Source organism: Rhopilema esculentum, chromosome 15, assembly GCF_057945365.1.
Source record: "Rhopilema esculentum isolate cy_ngs chromosome 15, ASM5794536v1, whole genome shotgun sequence".
NCBI classification, from domain to species: Eukaryota; Metazoa; Cnidaria; class Scyphozoa; order Rhizostomeae; family Rhizostomatidae; genus Rhopilema; species Rhopilema esculentum.
The window spans coordinates 5,186,322-5,208,581 of NC_142829.1; the positions used below are offsets into that span (position 1 = coordinate 5,186,322).

Here is a 22,260-nt window from a genome sequence, read left to right on the forward strand (position 1 = left end):
TTGGCATTGACGTAGGAGAGAAAAATTTACGGGGTATAATAGATTTTACAGTAAACAGTAGTTTTGTGATTTTATTTGATACGGATGCAAACAATAAAAAGCTGGAAAAACTGGCTCGAAGTAGCAAATGAAATGTGAATGAGAAAATATAATCAGATCTAGGCAGAACTGGCATTAGAGCACCAAGATGTGGTAAATTTTATGGATGTCGTTTTGAAAAATATTATTCTGGTAGATTTGGTTTTACATATCAACATCAATAAAAGTGTACATCCAAATTTTGTGAGCTGCAAGCTTTAAAGCCGTGGTCGTGATATTTAAAGGCAAATCAGATCGTGCGATGTTATTAGAGCTTCCATGAAAAGTTGAATTTCTTTTTTCATACAAAACCTGTACCTTTATGTTTATTTTAACCTTCGCAAAGAAAACACAGAGAGGGAATGTCAGCGTTGGTTTTCAAAAGGGCGAACACTGTCGTAGAAATTGTTACCTAATACACGAACCAAACCAGGCGAAGAAGATAAACAGCCAAGATCAAAAGCTAAATTGTTTTTAGATTAAGGACAAACAGACTATTTACTATAAATCTTCTTTAATGTTTAGTTTTTGATTTGATATGCTTTTTGGAACTTGACTTTCTTTTTGTTTTTCCCAACGATTTCTACATTCTCCAAAATATTATTCAAGATGGTTGATATTTTCTGGGCTCATGCCACAAATTTGAAAAGGGGGTCCAAGACTAGCTAAAGTAAAGGGTCAAGGCTTCTTTCCCAATTTACAGCAGCTTTAAAACTACTTCCTTCGAAAATAGTGGGGGGCGTGACCACCCAAGCCCTCGCTTTGGCGTGGGCCCTATTTTTATAGCACCCCAAAATTGAAATCACAACACTACGAAATGGCAACAGAACCACATTAGAATAACCTCTGATTATGCACGAAAGTGAAGAATATTTTTAAAGCAAATAAGAATTCTAACGCCATCTTGCCGGGACATACGGACGCTGCGCTGCCGTCCTTTCGCGGGTTTCACTTTGACCGTTGACAGTGAAGGCTTATGGGATAGAACGTTTTTTCGAAGGCCCATGTGTCGTACACTATTATAAGTCTAGTGGTCGCTTTGCTATTACCAACAAAAACAACTTTGAAAGTACTATTTGCACGTGATATAAGAAGCAAGGTAGATGCGATGAAATTAATCATGTAGCCCGATTACTAGTGTTCTAACTTCGAGAAAGATCTGAACACATCTTTGTATCTCCCACATACAGACAGCAAAGATGGCGGACATGGACCTTGTTCGTTTTTTCAACAGCGAGGTATGGTTAAAGATAAGATGCATATTGATAAATTTATGTACTAGAAGCATCCAAGAAATTTCGGCTCACGATATCTTGACATAGTTAGCGTATATTTCATCTTGATGTCTCATCATTGAAACGGATGTCTGGCTACTCCCATTTTTATACACGAACCCCTGATTAGCCGCATAGTACACCGTTTATTTTTTCACCCTTTGAATTTCGCGTTTGTAAGAAATAAAGGCAAATTTCGTTACGATCGTAGAATAAATGTAGTTGCAGTGTTTTATTATTGAAAAGTTTGTGCCTTTATAGATTGGTTACAGTCCAAAAAGATCAGTTATTGTGGGATATTGAAAAAAACAAGGTCTCCTAGTAGATTGTTTTGTGACCAAGAACATTTTTAAAGCTGCCCCTGACAACAAGCTTTATCTATAAATGTATGCACGCCTCCTCAAATAATGATTTTGATTTGAACCAATATGTACCCTCAAGGTGCGAGCACAAGAAGTCCAGCCTCGCTGTGAGCATATGCAAGTTTTCCAGCCTGGAGCATTGCCCTCATGAAATGATCAACAAGGGAATCTTGAGGGCTGGGTTGCTCTGTTGTTCTCTCCAATTTAATTTGACCATGTTATTTATTAAATAAATCTTATGGAAGGAATTATGTTAAGGAGAAACTCTCTCAATAGTTAGAAACTAATCCAGGAGAAAACACCCCCTGGTTAAATTCAAAAGCAATCATTTCACCTGAATATGTCAAAAAGCAGTGTAGACTCTGCCTGTTATGCTCCTTGGGACCTTATGGGGTTTCTTGTTTTGTTGGACTGGTCATTCTGTAAGCTTAAGGAGGCTGTCTGTAAGCTTAGCAAAACACATGGTGATTTCATCAAGAAAAAGCATATGTCAACAAATAATGCAAATTCCATTAAATTTGTATTTGCCAACACATAACAAGTGTTGGAAAAGATTCCTTTTTTTGGCCTCAGTGCCTAGAAAAGAGGAAATCCTTCCTCCCGTGAATTTCCTCAAGCTCTGAAAACCCTTTCAAGAAAACAAAAAACAAAGCAGCATTTGGGCATGGTACTTCAATATTTTTTCTCATCCTTTGCCTTCATTGCAGTTTTTGACTTTGTAACTGTCAAGTAACTTTGCATAAGCTAACCCTCCTTTTTCTGCTATTGGAAAATGCAATTCAGTATTCACTATTAAATGATTGAGAAAGTAAGAAATTGCTGAGAAGGAATCAAAAGTTTCCTTAATGAAAGATAATAATATTACCAGTATTCAACAATGTTTAGAAATGTTACAATATACAGAAACAAAAAGCATTTTATATGATGTAATCCTTAGATTTAGACTCAGTGTGTATGCCAAGACACCAATAAAATTATCATTGTATATAGTTTTGTAAAAATTATATGGTTGAGTTTTCACTTATATATAATATTTGAAAAATTTGTAATAATGGAATGATAATGTTTATATTCTTCCTAGTTGTCAGCGCTTTATGAAACAAAGCCACCCATATCAAAAGCAAAGATGACATCTATTACAAAATATGCTGTCAAGGCTGTTAAGGTATTTTGCAAGCTGAGATTTGAAATGTTTCCATACACTTATCATTAAACATTTAAAAAAATTATAATGTTCTATTTTAACATGATTCAATAGACAAGAAACAATGAACAGATATCTATATAATATACTTGTGTATTGTGAAGGGGTTTTGCAAGATGAGAGTTATGCTTCAAAGTTTTCAAGTATAATAACGTATGTTATCAAATCATAGAAGATACAAAGATAAAATGAAAAATTTTATATATATACATTTAGACCCCGTTTACACTGTCCCGGAACAATTTTGTACCGTTACGGTTCGCAAGTGTTTACACTGTCGCGGTTCCAAATTGTTTCGTTTAGCCGTTCCGTTTACACTGTACCGGTACGACCTTAATTTAATGGTAGAACATTGTTTAGAAGAAGCTGTATTTAGTCAACCAAGGCTTTTATTTTGCCGCTGAAGTCAACAATCGAATTTTTATTGTGAGTTAAAATGGAGCGGAAGGCCGATTAAAACTTTACTTGGGCGAAAGACAAGGTGGCTTTAATTTTCAGTGTTATTTTAGACTACAAAACTGCAAAGTCCAATCAAGGCTTGGACTGGGAAACACTACTAGCCTTTTCTGTGGTCGTCTTTTCTTCAGAATTTCCTTTTCTTAAGAATTTGAGAACGTAGTTACGCCACAATCAAAGCCTCGATTACCTGAAACAGCCATACAAAAGACCTCTTTGTGAATCCGTGACAAAATCGTCTCGGATAGGCGTTTACACTGTCCCGTTCAAGAACGGAACCGTGACGGTACAAAATTCGTTCGCTTTCAAAGCAGGGTCAAAACTGTTCCGGATAGCAGAGCAAAATCGTCACGGTTCCACAGTGCTAGTGTAAACGCAAGGGCGAACCGCGACAGTTTTGTCACGGTTCCAAACTTGCACGGGACAGTGTAAACGGGGTCTTAGGTAGATATTTATTGGTAACTGCTAATTTACTGTGACAATAGGATATTTCCAAACATTGAAATAAGTTCTATAAATATTCTGTATTTTGCTAAACATCAAGGAAATTTTCACCTTTGTTTACCAAAGCAGTGTGAAGTCTGTAAGAAATATAATGTCAGACAGCAGTTATTGAAAAACCTTTAAAATAACTAAAATTTTAGGATGTTTTTGATGATAAATTTCTAATAATTTAAGAGTGAATCAATTTTCTATATTGTAGTTTTACAAGCACATTGTTCATGGTGTGGAGAAGTTTGTTCAAAAGGTATTGCAATTTTTTAAACTTTTGTCAATTTCTTTCAGTAATCTATAAAAGATTGATAAAAAGACTATGGTAGTATTTGTCAGCAACTCTATATGAATAGCTTTTACCAGCAACCCGAAGTCAAATTTTATTGAATCCACAAGGCAATAACACTACTACGAGGGCAAATCTAAACTGCAAAGGAGATATAAGAGGGCAAAGGGAAAAAGGCTTTTGACTCTTGTAGGCTTATGAGCAATTAATGAGCTTATACCCTTCTCCTTAGTTTGGCTCTTAGTTCAGGGGGTTGCCATCTGCAAAGAAGTCATTTGAAGTGTGGTACCAAGACAAATTCACATCCCGAAAAGCCTCCCAAAGCATCCCATCAAATATTCAGCAATTTTTCAACTCTATTTAAACTTGAAGTTTTTTCCCTACTATGATATATTTGAAAATCTCTCTACTTTGTTAGACCACTTATCAGCTGATACAGCCTTTTGATGTTATTTCTTTAGTGTTATAGTCAAAGTCAATTATAACGCTTGCTGTTGACAGATTTTAGTTATTTCCTTCACCCAATACTTTTCTTCAAACTTTACTATTGGCCCTTCATATTTTGAGCCATCTTTGTAGCTGCATCGCCAGTACCACAGAAGCTGATTTAGTTGTTCAGGTTGTGGATTTGAAAATAAACAAAATGAACTTGAACTAAAAGGAAGAATTCAAGAAATGTTAAATTCTGAATTTCTCTTTTCTTTAAGTATCTGAATTTGGTCCTTCATTAATGATATGAGTTGCTGAAAAACCAAAAACACAGATTGCCCCTTTTTTCTATAAATTATACCTGCGACATCTGCTCCCTTCCCTTTTCAAGTAAGCTGCAAATTTTCTAGAGCCCGAAGGCTGCGATAAAACATTTCTCGCCCGTCAAGAAACTGGAAACTTGGAATACTCCGTCAAGGTATCAAACAGCCTGGATTTTTTTACCTCCTGCTGTTTGGGAATCATGGCAACAGTCGTCCCAAGTGTAGTTTTTGCAACAACATTAATCAACTTTTTGAAAGATTGAGAGTTCCCCCCTCCCCCTCCCCCCCCCCCATTATTAAATGTGGTCAGATCCAGTTGTATGAACTCATTAATCATTCGCCCTCTATTATTTCCTTTGCAGTTAAGATTTGCCCTAGCAGGAGTACGCATTCTTTGAGGATTGAGCAAAAATAGAAAAGTGTACAAAGTAGCAATTTGGAACTTCCTTTTCTATTTATACCAATTTTAGTATTGCTTTGTTTACAGAGGCTTTGTTCATTTTAGTGTCGACCAGAATACAAGGTTCCTGGACTCTATATAATTGACTCCATTGTCAGACAATCTAAACATCAGGTAACCTTAAAACATTTGTTTTTTGCTTATTCTTTGCTTTTCTGAGTTGTGGCTTTTGTGTAATTTGGCGGTTTTCTAGATTTTAAAGCTATTTTGCTATTTCAGTGGACCCAGGATCATTTAATAGATATTTTATTTATTCTAAAAAATATTTGTTAATATGAATGTATGATGTTTCTCATTGCAGTTTACATTCTTTGATAAAGCTACAGTATGCAAAATTAGAGGTCAGATACCATTATGATCTTAACATAATTTTTGTCTTTTTTGTAGTTTGGAAGGGAGAAAGATCTTTATGGGCCACGATTTGCAAAAAACATCAAGAGCACTTTTTCCCATTTGTACAAATGCCCAGAGGATGATAAGGTAATTTGATACAGCCATGCTTTATAAACAATTCAATGAAGACTGGACCAATAGATCAATTAATACATTGATGTCATATTTGGAGGAGTGGGTTCAAATATTTTGAAACTGCAGAGTCTGCAACCATCCTGGTGTTTCCTGTACTAAATTAGTAATAATTAACACTTAATTTCTGCTTAAACTTGATTACTTTTGCTTTTATTGTCTCTTGTTTCATGCTGAAAGATGGAGAGAAGAAAAGCAATGAAAAAAGACAGAGCAAACATTTATAAATGAAAAGTTTAATGCTTTTGTTAAAAGTTCCAGGTTTATCATGTTCACATCGGTTCTTGGCAATTAATTGTGTGATTTGAGGCTGATATGTTGTTTTGTATTTTGTAGTCGAAAATTGTGCGTGTCTTAAATTTATGGCAGAAGAATGGAGTTTACACCCCAGAGATTGTTCAGCCTCTTCTTGATATGGCAGCTGGACAGAATCATCATCACCACCATCACCACAGTAAGTCGTAGATCATAACGGTTGACAGTTGAGTCATCTATATTGATATGTATTGTACATGTGATGAAATTAGTTTCTACCAATCTTTCATACTGCGCTTGATACTTCATAGCCAGAGCTGTGTTGGTGTACATAAAACAACTTGGTCCTAAGATGCAACTCAGATACATTTATATAGAGAATGGTTTGATTTGTTGATAACAGGGTCACCCCTCTTACCCCACCCATTAACTATGTTGATTGAAAAGGTTGTAACATACCTTATTTGATAGATCCACACAAGAAGGTTTTAAATCTCTGAAACTTTTGCTATACGTCATTTTTTAAAGGGGAGATGGGGAATGCTAATAAAATATGCAGAATTATGACGTAGGTTGTATACCTAAACTTTTGGCAGACATTACAGTTTTCTCATCGAAGTTGAATTACGGATTATAAACATATAAACACTATTAGTCAAGAAAAGTCGACTTGGAAGAAGGCCCTGCACGTTTCATTTGCCATTTCTTTACAATAAACAAAAAACGTCCCTCCCTCTGCAGCTAGTGAATTAGCAGACTCCCCAACAGACGATAGTGATTTGTCCAGCGCAAAGCCTGCTTCTGGCTCAAATTACCTGACAATTTTGGAACAACAACGACAGCAGCAAGATGTGCAGATTCAACAGCTGAAAAAAGCGCTTGAGCAGCAGCAACAGCAACAACAAATTCTACAACAACAGCTGCAATTGCAAATGCTTCAGCAGCAAAAACAACAACATTTGCAGGTGAGGATATAATGTCTTTTGTTGTCAAAGTGAGAGACTGAAAGTTTATTTTCACAGTTATCTAGATATAGGCCAACTTTTGATAATTCAAACTTGGCTTAGTGGTTAGAGCAACGGAATACAGATCAAAGGAAAATACAATGAAAACCCAATACCAGATCGAAAGGTCTGATGAAGCCTGGTATGACCAAGAATTCACTTCAAGTGATGAGAGTCACAAGCTCTTTGCTAATTGAGGCATAGGAATCACAAAGTTTCGTCACGTCAAGAGATAGGTCCAAGACACTGCTCAATAAGCATGGTTTTTCAATGTCCCAAAACTGGATGCTAGGTGAAACTATTAGGTAGAATACAATGCCCTTCCAGGAGGTAATAAAAGTTTTTTGTGGAATGTTTTGATGGACAAGTATTCGTATTAACGCCGCCAGATATATACTCTTAAATGTTTATCTTATAAACACCTTGCCTTCTGTACCTTGATAGATATACATATATACCTGTTAAGTCGATTTTCCTTACAGATTTTTTGAAATTACCATGTTTTCGCAAGGAACCAGCCTGTGTGTAATATTTGTGTATATCGAAAGAGTCATGTTCAGTCAGGATAAACAATTAGTATGCCAGAATGAATGTACAGAAATGCTAGATGAATGAAAATTAATAAGCCCCTAGATCCTGGAAACAAGCTCCTTAGATTTCCAAGTGCTCAAATTTGGGGTTATTTGTTTCATTTTTGAGTAAATCAATTTGATAAAGCTGCTGCAGTGCTTCTTTAATCATCTATCATTTCATATTGAAGGCTATTTTGATCTATTTTGATAGAGTAACACTCTGGAGCAGCAGCAGCAAGAGCAACGTGGTGGCCAAACGTTACCGCAAGGCTTAGGGGTACCAGCAGGCCAGGCTGTAGCACCAATGAACATGGCAGCGGCTTCGTCACATGTCACTAGTCAGAGAGTACAACCGGAAACGAGAATGCCTATTAACCAGGAGGCACAGATGACAGCTGCTGTTCCATCAGGAAACCAAATGGCAATGTATGTTCTTAGATTTTTCACCTTTCTTGCCAGTGCTGCTGCTTTTTCTCGTTCTTTCAATAAGCAAGTTTTGTTCTAAGCTGATTACCAGTAAACGTTTTTATATTTTCGATTTTCTTGCATTAACCGATCATTATTAGTCTTATTGGTTAAACAATTACTCCTAAATGCAGTTTGATGAAAGGTCCTCAAAAGGGCTGTGTCACGGTTTTATAAACAAACCTAAAACACAGGACATCATGCATTTGTAGCCTACTTTGCACATTGCGATAAAATGGATGGTTCTCCCGTGCTTCAATAAACTCGATTAACTGTACTTTTTAAACATAGAACGTATTTACTAAACAGAATATTTACTGAACTTGGAACAAACAATTCGTATTTGCACATACTGTCAAAGCGATAGCTATATATTGATATGGCTGTCACGTAAAATGTTCTTCTAGAGTGTCTTATAGCCAGACTGGGCTCCAGTTCTTATAATTGTAGATTGCTAACGGGCATTTACCCACGACAATCTTCCACGTTTGATTTTAAGAATATGTATTCTCTATAAACCATTTAAATTTTCAGGCCACAAGGTAAAGATTTATCAAGCAAACCAATGCAAGGTGCAGCGTTGATTATGGAGAAGTTCAAGCGAATGATGCAAAATAGCAGCGGTGCGCAGTCAGGTAGCGAAAACCAAGCTGGTATACCTGGTATTGGAGGTAACACTCCCGTCAAGAGCGACAAAGGGAAAAGTCCTGGATTCAATCAGGTATTTCTTGTGCCAGCTTTCAACATAGTTTCCAACATTTACTGGTTTTTTCTGTTGTACAGTAGAAATTCGCATCACTCAATCTATTTGCAACTGCAACGTGTCTGAAATTTCACCTTTGAAAGTTCTGGGATAAAGGGCATCCATAAGTAAAGTAAAAAAGACCAGAAAACCAAGTGTTTGAAATGTTTGCAAATTACAGGAAAGCAAAGAAAGAAGCCTGGCCTTTTCAAATAATTGTGATGCTATCATTTTTCGGGATGTGAAAGAAAGTATTTGTATTCCCTCCATATTGTATTATCACTGGTGAAGTAGTTAAAGCTAGATCAATTCAAAAAGGAAGTACCAACATAAAAATTTTGCAGTTTTATGCTTAGCAAGTTGTATTGCTCTGTCTATGCGGATTTCTACTTATTCTTGACGCTGATATAAATAATTGCTGTAACAAGAGGCAGTGATCTGCTTTGAGAATTTATCTTCTGGCATTGTTATGGTACTTTCTCTTTGGATTCTGAAGAACATCGAAGGAAGCAGAATTAGGAACCTGCTGTTTCCCAGCGTCATGTGCAGGGAAAGATGTCAAAACTGGATAAGTTCATCCGCACAACTGGAGCACTTGGAATTACTTTTGCTACATTTCGATTTCTATTTAAACGTTATTCTTGTGGCTTTTATAACTGCTTGATGAAGTTTACACATGCAATTCTTATGATCAAGAGCCTCGTTAAGGCTTCAACATGTTTTAAATTACAAGACGAAGCATCTGGATTAGTAAATCTATACAAGAAGCATTTGGGCCTACAACGACCGTGCATGACTATTTTGAACTGGGAAAACCTTGTTAAGGCTAGTCTGAAAGCCAAATGTGTTTTCAAAATGAATATCTCAGAGCGCTGGTAGTTAAGACGGTAATGATGCGTACACCCCACGGGGTAAGTAGGGGTTGCTTTTCACTGATTGTTGACCGAGCTAGTTCCTCGCACTAAGGGTTACACTTCCAGAATCACTGCGCTTGCTTTGGAATTTCATGAATGCGTTTGCTTTTTAAGTGTTTACACCATAATGCTTTGGATGCTTGTCTGACACGAACAATCAACTCAATTAAATGGCTTTTCTTGATTTGTCCTGCTTTCCTACCGAAAAGACAGCATTTCGTTGTGATGAAGCATTTCTTAACCTCTCCAAATCACTCAAAATCCTGGTGCACTACTAACAATTCCCCAGTACAAACTCCCCCATCGTCAAAGGTGTTTTGATTGGAATTTTTGAGATTACGATAGAGTTTCGCTCGATTTTCTTGTGAGGCTTGCCGTTGAGTGACAGTCCAGCAGTGCTGGCCAATCACAGCTGGCTGCGAACGCCTTTCAGCATCCATTGCATTGTGGTTATATTGTGACGTATCGTTTTATTTCATGTGTTATTGTTTCGTGAACCTCGTTTTGCAACAGGCTCTGTTGGATGCGTTTGATTATGGTGACGACGAAGATGATGAGCAGCGGTTGGCCGAACAAAGACGTCATCTCATGGAGGAGGAGTCACGTTTGATGAGAAGGTAACAAACCGATATTTATCCAGCCTCCCTGGCTTATATGTTGCTTTTCGTATCATTTAACGAGCTAAAACTGACGGCAGACATTTCGAATCTGGGTGCTAGCAAATCACTATATAATATAGTATAAGTAACAGTATTTTATTAATAGATCAATAATAAACTGTTTCAGGTGGGCCAGGGCCAATGAACTGGTTCCATGTTTTCCACTATTCAAAAAATGGGCCTAGACATACTTGCCGCCATTATTCCTTCGGGCTCTTTGATTCATAGCAAACATAAGTGCACGTAAAATGAGGAAAAATAAGATGTTTAATAAAAAAACATGGAAGTTCAAATACACTTGACATGTCAGTAAAAAGAGACACAAAGCAAGCGTATCTACTCATGCATATTTTTATAGATTTTGATATTGATTCATCTATGATAAAAGTAAATTGGCCGAAACAGCCTCTGTAGTAATTAAAAACATTTTACACCTCTGATATATATATATTAAAAAAAGATATCTACAGGAAATGAAAAACTCCAGAAATAAGACTGATTCTAACGATGATACAGGATAAACAACGTCCACGATTGAAGTAGACCAATACGCTAAAAATTATACATTCTATTTTTCATACATTCTGGAAAAAATTATTGTGGTCAAAAAGAACTATTTAAAATAATTTTTGTTCCTGGTATATTTGCATTCTGTATGATATATACTTTTGAGCGATTCTGTTTGAGTGATTAAAATACACTGTCATGTACAGTGTATAATTTTATCCACTTTAAATTTTCGGAAGTAAAGATTTGATATAATTGGCTGTTTTGAGATTTTGATGAACTAGCGCAACATTTTAGTATTCGATGAAAAATATAATTAATTATTATCTAAGAACTAAATAAAGTATCTGAAATAATTTTACATTTGCTGATTTGATTGTCGGTATAAGATCTTTGTATCTAGAACAACATCTAATAACAGAAACTGCTACAGAAATTATAGCTGAGTTATTTTAGTAAAAAAATTTTCAAAGCTACCTGAAATTCCTTTCTATGGAATATCCGCAAAAATTCATAGGTACTTATGTTTACAGCGAGTTGAATTTTTTTTGAAGATCCTTGAAAAAACGCACCTTGAAACGCAAAGTCAACAAAGACTGTTTGTAGGATGACTGGGTCAGGATTTAACAATTCTGTATTAATGCCATTCCCTCCTATTTCTGTAATACCAAATTGAAGCATATCGTTCGTAGCCGTCTGTCATTGAAAATTCTTTCCCAAATCTCATTTCGTAGTATTATGGCAACTCACTTATGATTCTTCGAAACACTCGAATTTGTTTAATTTGAATTGGTAAAGTTGAAAGTAGTAGTGATCCGTGCGTTATTTCATTGATTAAATAGATTTTCTATGTTCCATCGAGTTTTCAAACTTTATGCTGATAGACATATAAAGTTAAACGTTTTATCGTCATGAATAGATACGTGCTTTATTTATTTGAATCGTAGATATAAACAATGGCTCGAAAAGCCCTTTGAGTTCAAAAATGCAAACCTTATAAGCCTTTATATATGAACATTTGATAAGAAGACTTCCCAATTGCTCCGTTTTACCCATAATGAACAGAATTTAGATAAACTATTCATTTCAAACTTTCCTCTATAGCTAGAATCAAAATCCATTCCAATCTTGCTTTAACAATCTTGAATTTTCGTTGTTCCAATCAATCTTAGGCTTCCCATATGGTCAAACTCGTAGTATGAAAATTAGGTGTCAGTTAAGACACATTAGATTTTCATCTAAAGGTTTTGTAATGTTACTCACATGCTAGTGCAAATAACTTTGCCAAGGTTGAAAGAAAGGCCACTTTGTCCAACTAAAATGTTGGTCAAACGTAGGTATTACGATTTGCTATTGTGCTTAAGTTAGACTTTTTAAACTGATGCTTAAGTCGAACTCATAATGTTATTTTATACTTAATCGACCTAAGCGAATTTCTCTGTGTAATCCAGCCTGTTGGTTGGTTGTTATAATCGCATTCATGAAATTCCAGCGCGTTTTGTATTCGGCAAGTTCATATCCCCCTTCCCTGCATCAGGGTGATTCCATAAATTACCATCACGTGTCTGTTTATCAAAGTAAACCTGGCACATAGTATACCCTAGCCTCTCAGATAATTCCTTGAAATTTGACATTTATTGACGACATTTCGATAAAAAGCTTGTACTTGTTTAACCGTTCCTTTGGCTTTCTTTTCTAAAATAGGGGTCTCTCCAATTATCCTTCTTTCTTGTATTTTCTCGGCTTTCCTTCTGGCGAAAAAACATAATGAATAAGTAAATAAACAATACCATTTTAAAACAAAGGTTGCGTATTTTCCATTTAAACTGTTCTCAAACAGATAGGAAGAGAACATAGAAGTCCCTAAGCATTCTAGCCCTAAAACCAACGCAGATAGTACCCTTACTTTTCAATGTCTATAGAGTGTACCTTGTTTGTACGTGAAATAAGTATGGGGATCTTATGAGGGTCATATAATGGCCTTACATAAATTGGCACTATTGGTATCAGACATAGATCACGAGGCAGGTCAAATCATCAACTGCCAAATCTATACATTGCATTTATTAGTTCCACCAAAAAAGGAAACATCCCGATATTTTGGAAATAAACTCCGAGATGAAGATAAATCTGAGATATAAATGAACCTGGGAGGCTTTGGTATGATATTGAATTCGGAATGGCATTTTTCTGCAACTTGTTTCCGCTCATTAAATTCAAAAGCTATGGAATTCCACTCCATGTAGGTCTGTTTGAAGGAATATCAGCAAAGAAGGAACTAAGATCCGGGCTGTAATTACTAGGGCTAAACATTTGTTGACACAGATGCACATGGCCCTATTTTTGGACAATGGTGGTACCATTGTTTAATTTTTTTAACTGTAAAGAAGATATGGCCTTGTTTCTCTATATTTGTTCGGTAGAAGGACTCTTTGGTTATCAGTTCTGTATTTGCCAAAAATATCTCAAGTGCGTTATTTTGTTCCCCGTTGATCAGGCAATTATTTTAAGGCTATGATGTTAAATACAGCTGTCGGGATCAACGCTTAAGCAAACACATGGAAACATGCATTTATTAATCTACATCTGCAGCACACCCTCCAGTCAAAATTGATGCATATACACTTTTGTAGCGAAAATATCAACATTAAACTGAGATATCCCTCCCCCTTCACCCCTGAAAAACATTTCCACTTGAATACGATGTAAGGAATACGGTTCTTTTGAAGCGAAAAAGACGCGATGGTGATAACTTGTCACTCCCCTTTCATGGTCGCGTCAATCTGCCCTGGTCGTGTTGATCTGCCTTGGCCATGTCGATCTGCCCTGGTCTGGTTTCACATTTCTTATTGGATGATAATGACGTCTTGGAATCTGAGTGTATTTTAGTATTTTGCAACAATTTTTGTTTCCCTTTCTTATCTGCCCACCCTTTCATTTTCAGTGGCAAAGAATCTCCCGAATATAAGTCGGCAATCTCAAATTTGCTACAAAGAGCGCAGGAGAATGTTAAAGTACCGAGAGATGACGAGGCATTGCCGCATGATCAGTACCAGCAACGAAACGCTGAGCCGCAGCAACAACACCCAACCGGAGGTCATCACCCTGGTCAGCAAACAGCAACGTCAGCTGGATTCTCCGGCTCTTCACGTGACAACAGGGGTGATGGACCATTCAATCTACCATTTCTGGAAGGTAAGTTGCCCGAAGCTGTAGATCTTTAATTGAGCATAAAGAAATTCTGCTCGAGTGGGAAATTCTGCTCACTTGCATTTGCTGCTCTGAGAGACAGTTTTATCTCTAGTCGTCTAATACCTCTAAAACCAATAGGTATTATGACAAATCATTTAACTTAATAAGAAAATACGTCTTTGAAAGAAAAATTGTTTATTTTTTCCAGTTCTATCTAGAATTCTTTCATTTCTGCTTTATTCAGAGTAAAAAAATCTAAATTAATAAATTGAAGCGGTTGAAGCCAAATTATTTCTTTCACGGATTCATGTGGGAACTTTGTAAAATTAACTGTTTATACTTTAGTCTTCCTTTTCCCCTGTCACTTTTTTTAATAAATGAGTTGCCTTTTCTGGTTAGAACAACCAAAGGCTTTCGATAAAGAGAGAACTGATCCAGGATTTCGACCAGCTTTCAATCAAGACCAGATCCGTCACTCTGACCAAGCCAGAGGAACGGAACAGAGGCACGTTACTCACGAATATCGACATGAAGCTCCGTCGAGACCGTTTAGAGAAAGCCGGTTTGATAAAGATTTTGAACCCAGTAGAAGGAACGAAAGGGATATGCGATTTGCGGAGCGAGGCTTTAATGAGAGAGACAGGGATACAAGAGAAAGAGATGAATTTGATCATCGTGCACGTGAGGAAACACGTGTTGATTACAGGGAACGCGGTCACCGGGAACGTGGTGACCAGAGAGACCAGAGGGACCAGAGAGACCAGAGGGACCAGAGAGACCAGAGGGACCAGAGGGACCGAGATAACAGAGATCGGGGAGATCAAAGGAGAAGGCCGGAGCGTGCCAGGGATGAGGAACGGGAACGGCACCGACCAAGAGAGGGAAACCGTGAAAGAGATACACCACGAAAAGAGGAGGAAAAGGTTGTTAAGCCAGAAGAAAAAGAAGAGAAGCAAGGATTGAGTCTGGAGGAGCGGCAACAACTTGGCTTTTCGGATGTCAAAAAAGGAAGAGTCAGTCGTAAGTATTTTAGCTTGAGAAATAATGCCTTATTAATTTGAAGGCATGATAACTTTTCATTAGTTTTTGTTTATTGTTCAAAATAGGTCTTTTTAGTCCTTATCCATTGTACTTTTTCATGTGTATAATTCTCATCATTGTACTGACTAGTAGCTCCCTCTCAAGAGGACGGAGTATATTGAATGGAAGTTTCCAGAAGTTTCTAAAATTGCCAGTTTAGGAACTACTATCCATATGAGATGAAACAGAATTGACATTTGCAAAGATTTAATACTTTTATGAGGTTTCGTTCAAGCTTTTAACGAACAGGTAGCTTACGTTGTTAGATAGCATACTTTAAGCTTATTTAATTGATATGGTTTTAATTTATTTATGTAACCGTTTGCTTTAAATACGTGACGCGCTTCAGTTTGTAGCTTAACAATCTGGGTTGGACATCTTCCTACGAAAACAACACCTGATCAACTGAAAGAAGCTTTTGCAGAATTTGGAGAAGTTGAATCGATTGATGTGAGTGTCTTCGGTGTTTCCTTTGTCAAGTGAAAAGAGAGTTGTCTACTGATAATTTATGTTGTGTCCAATGTTGCTGTGATTTATACTTTTGTTTGATATTTACAAAGTTAAGTAAAATTATTGAAATTGCTAATGAAATGAATTTAAAAATCGTGAAGAAGCTATAAAACCAGCTAATTTTATCACAACGTGGTATGACAACAAGACGATTTTTATAAGCTATCCTTCGTATAAGCCTATCCCCCCTTCAAGCTCCCTGAATAAATAAGCCTTCACAGACCGGAATAGCAACCTAATAATAACCTGGAGAAATGCTGCTAAGATTTTTCATCCCTTGGCGGCTCTGTTACTCTTCTATTCATTTCATACGCTCAGACTTTGGATGGAAGGAGAGGGCGATATCTAGTAGTAGAACTGCATGCTAGGTTGTTTCTTAAACGGCCAATCAATCTAACCTATGAAAAAGTGCATCCACTAACAACACACTCATATAAAAACCTTGTTTTATTTTAATATTGTTTGATCGCATGGTTCATCAAAATGTATTTACGTTTAGCTTGTCCAAGCTCGTGGCTGTGCATTCGTTGTTATGAAGCAGAGAAGAGAGGCTGATGCAGCCCTAAAGAATCTGAAAAATCAAAGGTTTTATGGACATACCATTAGGGTACGTTTAAAAGAGGGTGCATATCCTGATTTTATTATGCATGTATGGACTTTTTTTGAGATCGAGAATTTTTATTGAGTATTCAATATTATCGACTCGTTTATCTCAGGTATGGAGACATTTTATCTTTCTGATACAATTATTTGAAGTGCCAAAATTTTCTGTACCATAGACTTGCAAAAATGACAGTTGGACAGGTCTTTTGTTATCGTCTATTGCTCTAGCTATTCTCCATTGCAACAATACATTTTTTGGAAAAATTAAAAAATCGGGGTCACAAAGTGAGATTATGCTTGATATTTATATCGCTTGATATTGACACAGGATTAAATGGGCACTCTCTAAGTAGCTCTGCTTAAATCGTGTTGTGCTTGACTATGATGATGAGAAGGACATTTCCATTTGTGGCAAAAATTGCTTGGCGATGAAAAGTTGCCTTACCCAACTATCCATGGCCTGATATTCCATAGACTGTGTTACGAATAATTTTGACACAAATGTATATTATACGCAGACTGTTCAGTATTGAAATGTTTGTTATCTTAATATCTCTCAATATCAAATCTCAGTTTTTCTTACTCTGTTAACCGAACAAAGTTTAAATTTAATTTTTAAATTTACACATATATTCGAAAAACAAACAATAACATTTGGTCTAGAGATTTATTTTTAAGTGCTTGATGTAACATGGTTTCCACAATAGGTGGCCTGGGCCCCAGGAAAAGCCATCAAGAATTCGGAACTTAAGCAGTTCTGGGATGACGACAAAGGAGTGACGTATGTTCCTTGGGATCGCATTAAAGGCAAGAATGTAAGGGAATTCGCTGCTGGCAGTGTTATCGACCCCGACAGTCTTCCACCGGGCATGGTTCTTGAAGGTAAATACTCTTAATTAAAGCAGCTTAAAGCTATTGTCACGGGGGCATCCTTAAAGTCGAGATGTCGAAAGGATTAGTAAACATTTTGACTGAGACTCTTTTCTAATCACGCTCATTGTGAGAAATAGCAACAATTTGCCATTCAGATTTTGCGATATTTTGACTGGACGTTCGCTGTATACATTGATGAACATTCCCATTTCAGATGCCAGTGGAAATAAGCATCATTTCTTGATGCTAACTGACATATTTATTCTTTTGTGTAAATATCTTATGTGATGTTCTGGTGAATATCGGACTTTGGTTCATTCATACATTTTTCTCTGTTAGATGAGCCACCAAAAAATGAAGCTGGAGCGCCGCAGAATCAGTTACCACCACAAGCAATGTTAGCACCCCCTCCTGTTCCTGGTATGCCCTTGCCTCCAGGTTTGTTACCCTTCCCCCATGGATTTCCGCCTATGCCTGGCCTTCCACCGCCTGGCATGATGCCCCCTTTTGGTATGGGTATGCCACCTCCGGGGGTCCCCCCTGGATTTACCCCAAGGTTACCAGAAAACGTCAATCGTCCACCTAATTTCGACCAAGGTTTACGTCCTGATGGCTCTTTGGCAAAAGATATACCTTCAGATGGCTTAAAGGAAGGACCTAGGTCAGTTGCAGGAGAGCCTACCAACCATTTTACAAGACCAAGAGGACCCCATCCAGATTTAGATGGTCCTAAACCAGGCTTTGATGGCCCAGGACGTGATTTTGATGGGCCAAGACCAGGCTTTAGGGGACCTCCGCCAGGTTTTGATGGGCCACGACCCGAATTTGATGGCCCACATCTTGGATTTGATGGACCACGCCCTGGGTTTGATGGACCACACCCTGTATTTGACGGAGCTCGTCCAGGATTTGATGTCCTTAGACCGGGATTTGAAGGTCCCCGTCATAGATTTGATGGGCCTCGCCCGCGCTTTGAAGGACATAGGCCTGGTTTTGAAGGACCACCGCCTTGGGTGCAGCAAAGACCCAGATTCGCAGCAGAACAGCATGCTTTAAAACTGGACTCACGTCCAGATGACAGAAGAGAGGAAGGCTCATCTGACCAGGAGAAAGACCCGAAGTCACTTTCTTGGCGTAATAACCAGGGTAACACTGAAAAAGATGAAGGTGCTGTTAAACAAATAGGGGCAAGAGAGGGAGGAGAAAGAGAGAGGGGAGAGCCCAACGAAAGAAGAGGAGCCAGTATATCTGAAGATAGGGTCGAAGACAAAGAAGACAGAGATCATGAAAGGGACCGAGGAAGAAATTGGGACAGAGACAGAGCAAGGGGTCGCTTTGATCGCGGAGGAAGAGGTATGTTAAGTGAATGTTGCTAAGTTGCCATGCTATGAGATATCATATCTTTGTTTTGATTTCTGCGTGCATATAGTTTATGTTACTGGATGCGCTTTATTTCAGTAATGCACATTCAATGTAAAATATGCTGTTAAACACAAACGTAGTAAAAACACAGCTATAAAGCTTTTAGTTGCTGCCTCTCATTTTTATCATAGAGTTAATTTTCCCTCTGATACAGTTTCTTGAACATTTTTTAGCAATGTCCATAATTTTTTCTTTTCAAAGGACTGATGCTTTGAAACTGCCTGAAAGCATTGAAAGAACTTGAAAATATTAGGAATTGTTGTTGCTTTATTCAGATTAATTTTTAAGCATTTTGATTTGAAGGTGACAGAGGACCTGAACGTGATAGAGACCGAGATAGGGACAGGGATCGTGGTCGATTTGGTGGTCGAGACAGGGATCGGGATTTTGGCAGAAATAAAGACAGGGATAGCCGCGATCGGTGGCGAGGCCGTGATGGTGACAGAGAGGCGAGGTCATCTGATCGAGGCCGTGATCGGTATAGGGGACGGAGAGATAGAAGTCGAGAACGAAATCAAAGCAGAGACAGAGACCACAGCCGCGAACGGGGCCGTAGTCGTGACAGAAGTCGAGATCGAGACCACAGCCGCGACCGAAGCCGAGATAGAGGCCGGAGCCAAGACCGCAGTCGTGATCGAGACCGTAGTCGAGGTCAAAGTCGGGATCGTGATCGTAGTCGAGATGGTGGGCGTGATCGTAGTAGGGAGCGAGCTGAAAGTCGTGACAAAAATCGTGAAGGCAAAGATCAAGAGTCGAACAGAGATCGTGATTTAGAGCGGCAAAAAAGATCGCGTGATTCCGAGAAAGAAAATGATAAAGAGTTAGAAGAGCGAGACACGGATCTGAGCTCAAAAGATAAAGGCGACGCGAGTCAGCAGGCAAAAGTAAAAAGCAAGGAGAATGAAGGCGAGGCAAATGTAGTGTTGAAGGACGAAGGGGAACCAGAAATTAAACGGAAAAGAACGGAACAAGGCAGTAATGACTCAAAAAATGTTGAACAAACTATAAATTCCGAAGAAAAACCTTCTGAGAAAGATCAGGTTGATGAGGATTCGGAAAGCGAGCAAAAGGGAGGGTGGAAAACGTTAGGCACGTCAAAGGCCGAGGACAGTATACCAGATACTGAAAACAGCACAAAGCCACTGTTAGGGCAAGGCTTTGGGCTGGCAGGCGCGTCAGCAAAGTTGGTTTCTTTAAAAACTGGGACAAATTTGGCCGCAAAACCTTCGCTGTTTAAAGAAGAGAACAAACCAGAGAAAAAACTCGACATGTTTTCTGCCGATGAGGATCTGGAAGAAAGAAAAATTGAAGAAAAGAAAGAAGATTTCAGCAAAAATGTATGTTACTGCTTTATCTTTACGGAAAGCTTAATTAGCTGTAATGTTTGAGGCTTCTCTTTCAACTTAGCTTCTTATAAACACTTAAGTGATTAAAGATAACCTCAAAAGCAAGCACATTTTGGAAATGATACTCATTAAAACATAAAATCAAGTAGGTGTCTAATTGAATTTATGAGAGGGGAAATTTCGGTAATTATTTTCTGCTAATTCATGACATCATTTGTGTGTAAACAGGGCGGTAAAACTGCCTTCACGAATAGGCCTATTCATTTTCGTTTTACGCTCTTGGGCAGAAAAGATGTAAGTCAGTAATGGATCTTTATTTCTTGTGCTAACATTTTTTGTGTTGTAACTTCACTTGTTGTCATTTGCTTGTACCACTTCTAAAACCATTGCTTTTTATGGATATTTGTCGCTGGAAATTGTTTTGTTTATCTATAGAACGAGCTCAGAACCTTCTAAGTTAGCTTTTTATTAACTTTTTGATTGTAGGACGCTATCGAAAAGATCCATGTAGATGAAAAGAAAATCATCGAATCGGAAACACGAAAGGAAAAAGTTGATGGTCTCTCTGAAGAAATAACAGCAGAAACTAGTATTCCAAATAAAGAGGAAAGACCTGAGAACCCTGATGTTGAAAATGACTTGAAAAATGGGACAGTTGACAATGAGAGCAACAATGCTCAAGACAATGGTATAAAGCGAACTGAGACGATGCTTGATGAAAGTGCAAATATGCAATCTAATTCAGCAGAAAGCTCGTAGGGTAGTGTGTATTAGTTAATCTCATAAAGGCCTCTCGGTTCACGGTCAGTTGAATCTTCACTGGCCTTTAAAAGGATGCAAGCCCTATTTGCTTCGTCGATACACACATTTGGCAGTTCAAATATTGGGTTAACTTTCAAACCCATTTTTACACAATTCTGCTTTAGTAGATGTCTTGAATAAAGGTTGTATAGAAGTTCGTATACGACTGGGTGTTGTTTAATCAGTTAGTGATTATAAGAACAACCTTGCATTTTCGAATGTGGTCTAAAAGGAGCCGAAAATTGTATTTTTTAACGCCAGCAATAATGTTATTTGTGCATGGAGACAAACGAAGCATAAACTGCCTGCTGAGTGCTCCTTATAGTGACCCCAAACTGTCCTACTACAGTGTCCACGACCCCATCCTGTAGTCTTTAGAGTATTACAGTCGGCTCTGTCTAATTCGAACGTTTACTAATTCGAACAAATTTTTCAGATCAGATCCTTTGAAAATCTCCCAATAAACCTTTGCAAAACCTGTGTAATTGGAACTTTTCGTAATTGGATCAATTTTGTTGGTCCCCTCAGGAAAACAAACCATTCTAGTTAGAACTTTATGCCAATTGTACAGCAATAATAAAGAAACTGGTGATATATGTACAGCAATTCATTAAATTCCCTTAGAATGGACATTTTCTAATTACTGGCGGTTTTTTAAGTCATTTCTTTCAATATTGGGAAGACGAAACGATTAAATTTTTTGCCTGGCCGGCCGAGCTCAGGAAAACTAACGACATTGCCTATTTTTATGCTTCGTTTTTATTACAAGACGAGATGAGTTTACAAAACGTTTGTTTCTATTTATAACTGCTCTGTAAGTTTCGATTAAATATTGAAAGGATAACTGAGGTTAAATCCAGGATTTTGAGAAACTCGTATAAATCGAACCTTTTGTAATTTGAACATTTGACGACCCCCTTGACTGTTCGAATTACACAGAGTTGACTGTATACAACTCTAGAACAAACATGTAAATCAGAGTAACATGAAGTATTACAACCTTCTTATCAATACGATATTATCATCATACTACGAATGATGGTATCACTTTGAACGATAATATTTGTTGTCAATATTGCACATCTTCTTTACGTATCCGAGGAACACGAGACATTTTCTAGATCGAGAATGGAGCCAAGACTTTGTTGCCAATGCTTATGAATTGGTAAACAGAGGGTGTCATATTTTGATTGTAATTTCACTACGAAGATTTTGGCAAGAAGTGTTGCAATGATGACGAAAGACAAACATTTCACTCGCTGTATTAATCCTGTTGTTTTTGGTGAATGGGGTAGATTGTAAGCATTTTTCTCATTTTTCATAGGCTTTCATCATCTTAAACTATAATTTGAATTTAATGGAGATGTACTTGACACTTCAAATAATAGATATTGATAAAATATTGCTTTGCAGTGTCTTTGCA

General features: G+C 37.6%; 1 protein-coding gene across 1 annotated transcript; it reads left to right on the plus strand.

Annotated features, from left to right (window-relative positions):
• The first annotated feature begins 1,045 nt into the window (after nt 1-1,045).
• On the plus strand, nt 1,046-22,260 carry LOC135685279 (uncharacterized). The gene is made up of 18 exons (XM_065201167.2): nt 1,046-1,316; nt 2,796-2,879; nt 4,078-4,122; nt 5,413-5,481; nt 5,755-5,847; nt 6,229-6,346; nt 6,889-7,112; nt 7,935-8,149; nt 8,723-8,909; nt 10,358-10,461; nt 13,955-14,205; nt 14,602-15,222; nt 15,632-15,732; nt 16,292-16,399; nt 17,103-17,277; nt 17,608-18,621; nt 18,994-20,027; nt 20,523-22,260. The coding sequence occupies exons 1-18, from the start codon at nt 1,278-1,280 to the stop codon at nt 20,793-20,795; spliced, it is 4,755 nt and encodes a 1,584-aa protein (XP_065057239.2). The 5' UTR covers nt 1,046-1,277; the 3' UTR covers nt 20,796-22,260.

Coding starts and splice junctions, on each gene's coding strand:
- LOC135685279 (XM_065201167.2), top strand. CDS start 1,278: ATGGCGGACATGGACCTTGTTCGTTTTTTCAACAGCGAG. Junction 4,123..5,412: donor TGGAGAAGTTTGTTCAAAAG/GTATTGCAATTT, acceptor TGTTCATTTTAG/TGTCGACCAGAATACAAGGT. Junction 17,278..17,607: donor ACCGGGCATGGTTCTTGAAG/GTAAATACTCTT, acceptor TTTCTCTGTTAG/ATGAGCCACCAAAAAATGAA.